Below are 11,745 nucleotides of genomic sequence, written 5' to 3'. Positions count from 1 at the left end.
AATAGATTGAAATATGAACAAGACAAATGCTTAATTGTATATTTAGATGTGCCACCTGGGAATGACTAAATGGACACGTAATAATGTATTTTTCCCTCACCCATACACACGGGACAAACAGAGGTCAGAAGTCAATGAGCTTCATCAACAGAAAGCACTCCACCCTCTGAAAACTGTAAAAAGGTTTAACGATAGCCAGAGCCGGATATATTTCACTAAAAGCATTCTTCGCACAGAACCACAAAGACAAACAAAAAATGTCTCTGGATATATATCGTGTCAGACGCACAGAACAGTAGAGATCTACAACTCATGCTGAGAAAATAAAATAATAAAATATAATAAATCATAAAGACAAGGTGGGGTTAGGACAAATCTGTGCCAAATCTAAATACAGTCAACATGATTGTTGACTCCTTTACAACTTAATTTCCATAGAATGAGTAGTAGTGAGTGTGCTAAACACTGCACACTGTGTGCTACAATGTTGAGATGCCTGAAAAGAATAAAACTTCCCTTAACAGCATCGGCCCATTAGGCTGTCAAAGAGATGGACAGACAGAGATAGGGGTCTTAATCGATCCCCCTCACAGGGGCCAGGACAGCAGCTTGTGGGGCGGTTTGCGCTTTAAAAAAGGACAGAAATGTGCAAGGCGCCAAGATAAAAATCCGGTAGAGTGCTCGTTATAAGCACACCCATATAGTCAGGGTTTTTCTATAACTACATCAGCAGAATACGGCTTATATCAGACCGTAAAACATGACCAATCTAAAGCAGAAAGACTGTCCGTCTAAACAGGCACATGACTGGAGGATCAACTGCCAGCAAACGGAAGAGAACATCGTCTCACCCCCAACAGTGACAGATCAGGTTGAACTCCCACGAGGTCAAAAAAGGTGTATGGTTTAATGTAGAAATGATGAATAAAGGAAATGACGATCTGCTTAATCATGCTGAAGTAAAAGACAAAACAGAAAAATGTCTAGATATCAGTTCTGTCAGGAGCTTCTTAGTCACATGTTGAAGTTTGACAAGACAAGTGAGCATCTCAAGTGTCATTGCTGGGAAAAAACGGTTAAAAAAAATGCAGACAAAACAATAAAACGCAGACATTTATTGTCGATTCAAAGGTTTTGTGAGCAACCTTGCAACAACATCCATCATCCACCCCTATCAGGTTTAAGCTGGATAGTGCATTGCCAGCGAAATAGTAGATGATAAATGTTATCTATGCTGCAGAGGTTTACAAATGGATGAATGGTTTTGAATGACAGAACAGCAAGTCTCTACAGCAAAGTTATGATAGTGAAATAAAAAGACAGAACACAAATGTTATGAATGCATATTGCACATGTATAGAAAAATACATACGTTACACACATACATATATACATACACACACACGCACGGACTACAAAAACGGAAAGAAAATGCTTCACAGAAAAAAACCTCTGCTTTGCGACACCAAACAGTGATTGTCAGATACAGAGACAGACAAGTACCTGTAGAACTGCAGCTGTCGTTTGGGGCTCCCATAACGAGCGCTGAAGACAACAGGGAAAGGAGGAAACAGGAAAGCGTTGATTAATAAAAGCTGGAAAAGGAAGAAGTTGGTAGTCGGAGAAATTTAAGACAGAGTAAGGTGACGTAAGATATTGACTGTTAGTCAAACATGTGGAAGAGTACAGTAGGTCAAACGACATTAGAAAAGACATATATGCTATATTTAATGCAACACTCAGAAGGCCATGCTTGTTACAATGTTGACTGGTTAAGTTATGTTTGAGCAATATGACCCTCACACACAATCAATGAAATTCACAAGAAATGGTTGTCAAACTACATTAAAAAAATCTGGTTTTTTGTGCATGTGTTTGCACAAACTCTTTACTTTTCAAAAACTGAAGATTTCTAAAAATAAAATCTTGCAATACATTTCTCAAACCAATGTACAAGACGCAGCTTTATTACATCAAGTCAGCTGGTCTCAGCGTTGACACTAAGGGGGTAAAATTGAAATTATAGATTTGAAGATTTTGTCTTTTCTTTCAATGCTTGCCAGTAAGGTACAGACAGCTTTCCATTTATACAGCACAGAAAAAAAGAAAGAAAAAAAAAAACTGTATGGCAGGACGCAAAAACGTATGACAATATATAGTGATGGAATAAAATATATTACATACAATTATTTTGTCGACTATGTTATATAAATATTGTAGTCATCCACATTGAAGAAAAAAAGAAATCCAGTTTTCTCCTTTATATTCTTTTACTTTCTATGTGAGGGAGCTACAAAAGGACAGCAAAAGGCAAGTACATCATTTTACCGTCCTGCTCTTGATCACTAAAATTATTTCTGGTTTTCCGTCTACCATCTGCATGATTCCATGTGAATGCAGCATGAGCAGGTGCCAAAAACAGAAGTTGTGATCTATTAAGTTCATTAAGCACAAGAAAAATGCATTTTCTGATCATAATGGGTAATTTATCCACTTCCAAGCTCTGCAAAGCCATAGCACAAGGTTTAAAATATAACAGAGTTCATCTATGAATTATTGTACCTGGCAAACTAGCGGTTTCTTCCACCTGCACCTCCGCTTTGAGATAAATATTTTGGTATTGGGCAAAAAACAAAGTTGTGTATTATTGTGATGATAATTCAATTTTAATACATCAAACAGACGCAAATGCAAAATAAAAATAGTTAAAAAAAGAAATATAAAACACACTAGTTGACAATATAATAATCTATATATTAATATAACTTTCACTATTAATATTTCAGGACTCGCGTGCCCTTATTGTTTACCTAGGCGTCATCGGTTGATTAGGGGTTTAACAACTCCAAGTCAAACATCCCAAAGGCAGCAACACTCCAATTTGATGTTTGACGATGTTACCTTTCAAAAAGACATTTTACACTTTTAGATCAATAGCATAGTTTTGCGGAGACTTCAAGAATTGTGTGAAAAAGTAGTGGATACAAACAATTTTTAAAAAAAAGAACGATATTGATGAGCTGGTAACAGGCTGCTTTACTGTGTCCCACATCTTTCCAGTGAAGGTAAATCCAAATGTCATTTCAAAGTCATTTTTGTTGTTATAACATTCAAGTCTATACAAGAAAAGAGTCAATAGATGCCCAAATGCTTTCAAAAAGTATCACAAAACCTATAGCTGCCAGCCAACACACCCAATCTGGTCATAAAGGAGGCAGTGTGAAACATAACCACAACGCTGCTTGACAAGAAAAGTGGAACAGATGCTTTTTAAGCTGATGGTGACTTGCGCCACATGCTGGTTAAACATCAGAGTGCAGGACAATCTATACAAACATGGGTGCCTCTACTGCGGTTTCCACTGAGTAAATGCAAAATGAAACGAGACAAGTACAATTTTAATGTGCTGTGACAAGTCTGCATTGGAGTGTTTAAAAGTGGAATTGGCTTAGGACACAATTTTAAGTTTACTTCATATTTTGTTTATATTGAAACAATATTGCACCCCAAACACAGCAACACAGCTAACGGGTTGCATTTACCAAGCAATCGGCTTGGCAGAGCACAATCGCGTTAGTGTGATGATGTAATAGATTGACATCCTTTCAAACTTGAATCCAAATGGTCTCTTAGTTGATACATCCTCCATGTATGAAATATGGGCATTCATGCAAAGTTACAGAAATGTGTTGTGTCTGTGTACACATTACCCACACATCACCTCACCTGTAGATCATGCCCGGTGAGCCAGACTGTCGCAGGGAGAGGCGTGCAGGAGAGTCTGTGGTAGATTCAGGATACATTTAGGCAGGAGGGAGGGGCGTGGCCAGCCTGCCGGGGGTGGTGCACTTTCACCGGGACCGCAGGTTACAATTTATCACCAATCAGGGCCTCTGGAAAGAAGAAAGTAGTAGTGTCAGTCGGGGATGGGGTTTTATTTTCACAACAACGTAAACATTAGTGTTCCTTGAAACTTAGGCTATAGTTGGCCAGCCCTCTCAATTATACTTAATACTGTATGTTTCATGTATGTTTACCATGTATTAATCATCATGACAACAACAATCATGTTATAAAGTAAAATAAATGCCAAACTCAGCAGATCCCCAGACTGCTCTGTCCAGCGCTATTTCACACCTGTGGGAAACAATGCACCTCCATTAAGGTCAGAAGATTAATACCCCGACCCAACCAGTTAACTATCACCCTCAGAAGTCATGTTGTTCAGAACAGAGCGAAGCTGTTGAACCATGTTAGCAAAAAACAATCAATTATTTCTGATATTCAAGGGATTTTGGCGCTTTAATAACAGGAAAGCCAGTCGAAACATCATATTTTTCAAGTCAAAAAATATGAAATGTGTTACTAGCTAATACTGCTGAGATGATCTGTCTGCCACTAACATCACTGGATGTAAATATATTATTAAGCATTAGGAATTAACTGTATAGACTGAATATGACACAGGCAACAACGGTAAGACCACAGCATGTTGTGCATGGAGACCTCTCCCTGTAACTGACCAATTGACTTACTGTTGGCTAAAAGACTGCCTATTATAATATCATCCATATTAGACAATTATCAGCGGGTTCCAGACAATGTGCGGAGCATGAGAGGGGAATTATACAATGGCCCGCCAACCCTCTCACAGCAACAGGAAGACACAATGTTCCTGCCTGGAATGACACAATTCACCATCGAGTTGATCAGTGGGCACTTTGTCTGAAGCAAGATGCCTCTTCAAAGCAGTGAGGCCGGCTGCAGCTCTGGTAGCAGCAGCGACCTGTGAATCACAGCGAGCCCGCCCTCAAGCATACTTTGCTTTATGGTCTATTTGACTCAGAACCGGAGCTTTCCGCCTGGTTTTTACACCATTTTACAGTCGCTTCCTTGACCACGAAACATTTTTGATCACTCTTGTGTGGATGGAACTTTTCAGACGCAGCTAAGTTCAGATCTCGCACATCCAATCAAAAAAGTGCAACCAATGCCTGTGTGACTTTTATTTTTATATGAAACTAAAAGGAGAACATGAACTTGAAAATTATAGTCAGAAAAGGAACTCAGTAAGTGCTGTTGTTAGACATCCTATCACCTTTTCAATGAATTGCTACTTGCTTTCACCACCAGATGGAGTCATGTCCTCACTGTGGACATGAGCTGAATTAAAAAACTAGACCATTGCAACCTCTACAGTCTCCCACAGGAAAATATTTATTATCTTTATAGTTATGGCTTTGTATACCATTCTAGAATAATCTGAACAACATATTTAGAAAGAAGCATAATCACATCAAAAGACAAAACACTCTGCTCCAGTGGTAAAATGTAGTAAAAGGGCAGGCAGGGACTGTTAATATATAAGAAGATCTTGGTCCTACTTTATCTTACTGTATTGTATATGTGCGTGTGTGTGTGCACAACAGCAAACCGTAGCTGATCCACTGCCAAGAGCGACTTGATTCTATGAATAATTCAAAGTGTCTGCACTAGAAGCAGGCCACTGCTGTAGAGGACTATAGCAAGATAGCTGGGCATCAATGAGGGTTGGATTGGTGGTTAAGTTTACACAGATACCATCAACACTCATGTCATATACCTCAGCAAGTCAATAATGTGGCTTGTAAAGGTGTTGAGCAGCACTACTGAGACGTCTTAGCAGTTTACTGTAGTGAATCAAATAAAGAGTCACAGAGAAAGTGGCATCTATGTCACCCTGACAAAGCCGTGAACTGTGGAGCGCATGCTACCCTATTTCACCAGTGGCTTCACTCTCGTGAGTCATGTCTCGTATCCGACATCGCAACGATAACATGAAGGTGACTTTCTCTTCACATCAATTTCCCAGGCTGTAAATAAGGTGTCCCATGATCCAAGGACTCATTTAAAGCCTGCCTATTCATTTCAATCATGACATGCTGGGAGACCCGTCAGACCGGCTATCAGGTGGTGATGATGATGATGATAATGAAGGCATGACCCTGATGGGTAAAAGGCATGGTCCTAGATCTCCTATGCAGCAAAGTGCTCCTGGATTGTCCGTCATTGATACAGATCAGAGGACATGGTGGGTTGTGTGGAGGTGTCTGCCTTGTTTTTAAATCAGTGCAGTAGTTACGAGCTTATACAAACTGAGGAGGCAGGTATTAGCAAGACTTAAGTATCTTTAAGGATTGTCAGGCTCTCTTCATAAAAATAAAAATAGCATTAGTGTCAAAATTACTGCCAAAAAAATTCCAATTGCACCCTTTGGCTGCTCGTTTAAAAGGCCTCACCATCTCAAGGTGCCTTTCAAGCAATTCAGTCAGAGTTTGTCGCACTCGCCCAATACAATCAGTGTCAATACAATGTGTCATTTGTCACCCACCTCTAGGCTATATTACTGCATTTGGTACAAATGAGCAAGTAAGAAACTATCCTTATACTGTAATAATGAGCAAGGACAGGTGTAGCATACCTACCTAAATTCATACCTAAAACAGTTTGTCCTGTCAAACTGATTTCCAGAACAACCCCCGATAATAACCAAAAATAAAAAAGCTCAAACTCCCCACTTTGATCAGCCCAAACAAACACACACCGTTGATTGCCGCACTGAAATAAAAAACAAGAAAAAACAGACGCAATCAAAGTCACCATCACAATACAAACATACAACTCATGTGTATTTTTGTTGCCGTTTCAATTGCATTTTAATCAATTTGTGCTCTAGTTTTGATTTAAAGATCAGGTGAACAACAGTAATTGGTTACCGGCCATAACTTTTACGTATGGTATTACAAGCCCAAATACGTCACAACACTTTGTTGTGAACAGTAGAGTGGAACCTGACCTGTCCAATTGGTCCTTTTTTGCAGAAATTAGGAAACTACCACATGGGGCCCTCAAGGCTCCAGTGGCTATTTGTGCCCTCACTGAAGTAGGTTATCGGCTGTTTTAGCCTAATTAGATACTGTTCAAAACATTGCCTTTACACATGATCACTAACTGTGGCACGTTGTGGAGCAATGCACCAGTCTTTCACAGATGCGTGTAGTGAGCTGCAGTTGGAGGAGCTGCTGCTGCTGCTGACGACTGCAGCAATGCGGTACACTACAGACTCAGCCCAGCTCAAGTTAGAGGGCTCAGATTTACTGCAATAACGGTCCAAGGTGCACTTTACAGATTAAAAACGGCAGACTCTCTGTCAGGTACAAAAGAATCTCACAGCTGTTCAGCTGTATTTTATCTTCTCACCAGTACCTTGAAGGAAGCAGCAACCGGCCCAAAAGCGCAGCTACTTGTGTTGTTGATTGTGATGTTGTGTAATTGTGGACCTGAACATGGCCTGAAGCATCAATAGTTACGTGTTTTCAAATGGTTCGTTTACAGCACATGTACTTACTAAACTGAAATAGTTTGTTCTGCAATACAGCACACAAGAATGAGCACTGTTAATTTTATTTGACAAATTATTAGAAGAATGTAAACATAATATCAGCACTATTACCTAAATTATTCCACTGATGCACATTATAATTCACATTAAAGCTAATCTATAACTTCTGGGCTTCAGATTCGTGCCAAAATACTAATCAAATGATTTTACTTAACACGCATCAAGCTCATTACGCCATCACCATTAGTTAGCGGTTTATGTAAAGCATTCCACACACTATTGCACTTCTGACTTTAATAATCACATTAATTAGAAGAGGAGAATAATACTTCAGGGAAACTAACAACTTAGCACTTCAAAATGAATATGCATACTCATCAGTTACCATGATAATCCACAAAAATGTTCTAAAATGATCATACAAGATTTTTAGTGGATAATTGAAATCGTGTGTTACTTAACTGTAGAATTTAGTACATTTCAGAATAATATTGATCAATATTGTCAATGAACTACTCACTAACGATCCAAATACTTAATTTATGGGATCCTTATCTTATGTTTGTTCATGTTTTAGGTAAAAAAAAAAAAAAAACTGTCAATTTTAATATCTGATTCAGAAATCAAATTGGGCGATAACATAGACATAACATATTCATTACATTACAACTGGAGAGGGCTGATAATCAAAGAAGAACGACTGAATGAAGAGGGGAAGATGGTGTCACGTCATACCTGACAAGCTGAAGCCATGAAAGACATGCAGCACTATAGCCTCTCGTCTCATGCACCTCAATCTCGTCCAAACAAAATGCTAAATTGAGTCACAAAAGGGCTGCTCTTCATGCTTACCATCCACAAATCCACCTACACCCAGCCTGAGTGAATTCCCTCTTGAGACAGGGCTTATGTGAGCAAGGCAAGCAGGCAGGCAGTGCTGGCCTGGAAAGAACAGCACGGCGTTGTGTAGTATGTTGGCAGCAGTGGAAAACACACAGACCCAAGCAGATGGCTGCGGACGAGGAAGACAGGCTAACAGACGAGAACTGCCGGGGATATCCTATGAGGGAGATCAGTCAGGCAGAGAGAAGTCAAACCAACCTTGTGCCGTCAGGCTAAAAAGAGTATATAGACGGAATCTCCTCCTCTTCACTGACATTTATCACAGGGTGAAAGTCAAACCTATATAAAGATGTGAATCCATGTCAGGCATCATCTTTTTTTCTCATCAGACAGTTTGTGGTTTCGTAAATGGTCTTCGCTCTGTTAAGCTGTGGAGGGCCCTTGATTATAGAAACAGTGCAGGTCACTGACAGCCAACAGAGATAAAAGCTAACATCAATTTGCATAAATGGCCTAGTTATACAGCCAACTTTTGATATTAATCCTCCTCCACCCCAGTTAAAAGAAGTTAAAAGCACAACTGAGAGCTCTGCTGTCAGGAATCATTAAATTCTAGGGCGGCTGCAGCTGTTTTACACACAGAGGTTTATCACATATTATTGTCAAACTTTAAGCCATGCCCATCAGCTGGTGACTGGGCCTACATAGATTACAGTTCAGCTGCAAATGTCTAAAGTAGGGCATGATACATTGAAGTTGTAATCCTCAAGACATAAATATAAAACTGTTTTTTAATATTATTTTCGTCCCGTTTGAAAAAAAACATAATAAGTTCAAATCAGCACGAGCCATTCAGCACTACAGCCTGGTCTGTTTTACTTGTGTACACTTTGTCAGATAACACAGATGTTTCTTTAAATTGTCCAGAAATCAACTTTTAAAAAAATAAAGTAAAAATGGACATGGAGCTTTTTGCTTTTCTCAAAGCTTTTGTGCATTAATAAGCCATAACTTGTCCCCATTAAGTGCAGTAGATATTTCCCACCCCTGTGTTATGATACAGTATGAGACGTATGGTCCCAGGTTGCATGCGTCACTGATGGCATAAAGATGAATCAGCAAGTTGTATGTCCTTGCTCAACATTTACTTCATGCTCTTGTGCTGACTTTTAGTCAATCCCTAACATTGAAACACGGTGCTCCAGAAGCTCCTAAAAAAAGACTTTCCGACAAACATAAGTCAGGTTTACAGACCACCTGGAAATATGAAAATAAAAAGTAAAAAATCACAAGCTGGGAGCAAGGAGTGCACAGCTAGTTTCAACCTATGATGCTGAAATAAAAGCTTTTGCTCGCACTGCAGAGAGAAAACATGCTGCAGTGAACCAGGAGCAGCAAGCAGCACACTGCAGCAGAAATATGAAACCAGCTTTCTCTTTTTATAGGGCCATCCCAGCTGAACACCAAAAGACTAATAAAGTCAATGAAAATTAGGGCTGAAGAAACAAGAGAGATTTAAGGAAGTTGTTCTGTCTCACACTAGCTTCCCACCCCTGCACTTGGCCAATAGAATTAGAACAGAAAGCATCCAAATAGACTAAGGATCTTTAGTTTGGAGCCAGGTGTTGGACTGACCTTTTATATTATATTCTCAGACCTGGTAACCTAGATAGGTAGTGCTTGCAGACCCCTCCTCACAGCTTCTTTAACTCCTGTTACAGTTTCAAATAGTTGATGACTCATTCTGCACTCCAGGGTCTTTAAAAAAATATAATCCAATCATATTAGACACATTTACATCACTGAACACATTATAAAACTGCACTTCACCGTTACTAAATTATAGTAGCTAACAGTACAGTCTCAAATAGGAAGAAATGTGTCTCTAATGTGTGGAATATAAGTCAGCAAATAACGTCTTTCTTTCCAAAACAATGTGGCTGAGGTGTAATTCATTCAAAAGAAACGCAGAATTTCAAATGGCTCTCTTGCTGCAGTGCCGGGAGTACATGTTGGATAATGCGCAGGGAGCTTAGATGCAATAATATTTCTATATAATATTCCAGCTTTGTCAACACAGTGTAGAGGTTTATTCTTTGTGTAATGGATGGATATAACTACTAAATCTACCCATCTGAGCTGTATAGAGGAGGTTGCCGTGTTGGTGAAATACTAACCATAGACAGACATCATAGCCATAAGTTATCTGCTCGATTTAGTCAACATGTCGGCAAAGTATTCCTTGGAGCCTGTGCAGATGTAAGAGAGACATTGCAGCAGACAAGAGTCATTTAATATTGACCCTCTGCTGCTGGTTCTCAATTTATACAGATCATTTCAATAGATGTTCAATAATTCCAACGGTATGTTATGCATCTTGTGTCTTCACATACTTGATTCCTCTAGTATTCTATTTTCCAGCCATACAGGATTCAATCTTCTCCTTCAAGGTGCTAAACTGTGCCACTCTGATGAAGGCTGACGGAGGAAACAGATTATGGTCCAGAGTTCCTAATGCAATCTGGCGCAATTGCAGCAAGTGCCTGACGGCTCTTTGAACAGACCCAGGAGGAGCAGCCTGCGGCAAGTTACAACAACACACACCTTCTGAGGAGTAGGAGGAAAGGAAACAAAGTAAAGAGTGGGAAAGGGAGGACGGGGAGAAAGAAGACGACAAGGTAAAACTGCAGTTGAGCAGACGCTGTGAGGGAAAAGCTCAGCATGCACTAGAGAGCAGGTTAGTCCAGGGAGGACCATGTGCCGCAGAACAGTAGTGCACTACCTAGACCAGGACACGACCTTCACTTCCCTCCTCTTATGTACTGTGACACTTGACTCGTCACATGTTCTGTATTAGTGTTTTGGAAGTGATGATCACTATGAATCGTACACAAGAGCAAACAAAGACAGGGCAGTATAAACACACAGGGTGTGTATAAATACAAAAAAAAGGTAGGCAATGTGCAATTTCAGTGAGATTTCAAATTAAAATTACACTCAAGGCAATGCAAAATGGATGTCTTCGTTCTATAGAATATAACGCTATGATTAGATACAAATAAAGGTTTATGTTTAAAACTGAAATGGTACTCCAGTTTCTCTCTAATCTCAGTTTATTAGCATTTCACCAACTCAAGCAGATGTGTATGCATTTCGACAGGAAACACAATGACAAAACAAATGCAAAGGACAGAAATACCTTCTGTCTGTTTGCCTCTGCTTTGTGGTGGATAAACTGCTAGCTTTAAAGTAGACAATTTCACAGTTGAAAACACTAACTTTCCAAGTGTGTCCTAGTTTTAGTGCAAGGAATATATTTTAAAAAAAAGGGGAAAAAAAGGATGGCTTATTATGTCATGGTGACAGCCTTTCAATATTGCATTGGTGCCGGTTCAAAGTGACCGGGGGGGGGGGGGTTCCAAACAGATCATGGCTCCATTTAGCAGCTGCACATACAGCTCAACTGAAGATGCCATGATAGGTGACCTGATTGCTGACCAAACTGAAATCATAACCAGATC

General features: G+C 39.6%; 1 protein-coding gene across 4 annotated transcripts in view; it reads right to left on the bottom strand.

Annotated features, from left to right (window-relative positions):
• The window catches only part of kcnab2a (potassium voltage-gated channel subfamily A regulatory beta subunit 2a), a 71,663-nt gene that overhangs the window by 44,527 nt on the left and 15,391 nt on the right, over positions 1 to 11,745 (bottom strand). For 3 of the 4 annotated variants that reach the window (XM_068593686.1, XM_068593685.1, XM_068593687.1), the window contains exons 2-3: positions 3,727 to 3,893; positions 1,504 to 1,545 (exon numbers count right to left, since the gene is read on the bottom strand). In XM_068593686.1, the coding sequence (XP_068449787.1) occupies positions 1,504 to 1,545; positions 3,727 to 3,803 (119 nt within the window). In that variant the 5' untranslated portion in view covers positions 3,804 to 3,893. The remainder of the gene's footprint in view (positions 1 to 1,503; positions 1,546 to 3,726; positions 3,894 to 11,745) is intronic. The other variant, XM_068593688.1, reaches the window with a different exon arrangement.

This window comes from Clinocottus analis, unplaced genomic scaffold (assembly GCF_023055335.1).
Source record: "Clinocottus analis isolate CAN_PGR_092001 unplaced genomic scaffold, fCliAna1.0.p SCAF_3, whole genome shotgun sequence".
Classification (NCBI taxonomy): domain Eukaryota; kingdom Metazoa; phylum Chordata; class Actinopteri; order Perciformes; family Cottidae; genus Clinocottus; species Clinocottus analis.
Note: the sequence above shows the minus strand (reverse complement) of the source record. Positions and strands in the feature narration are given on the sequence as shown.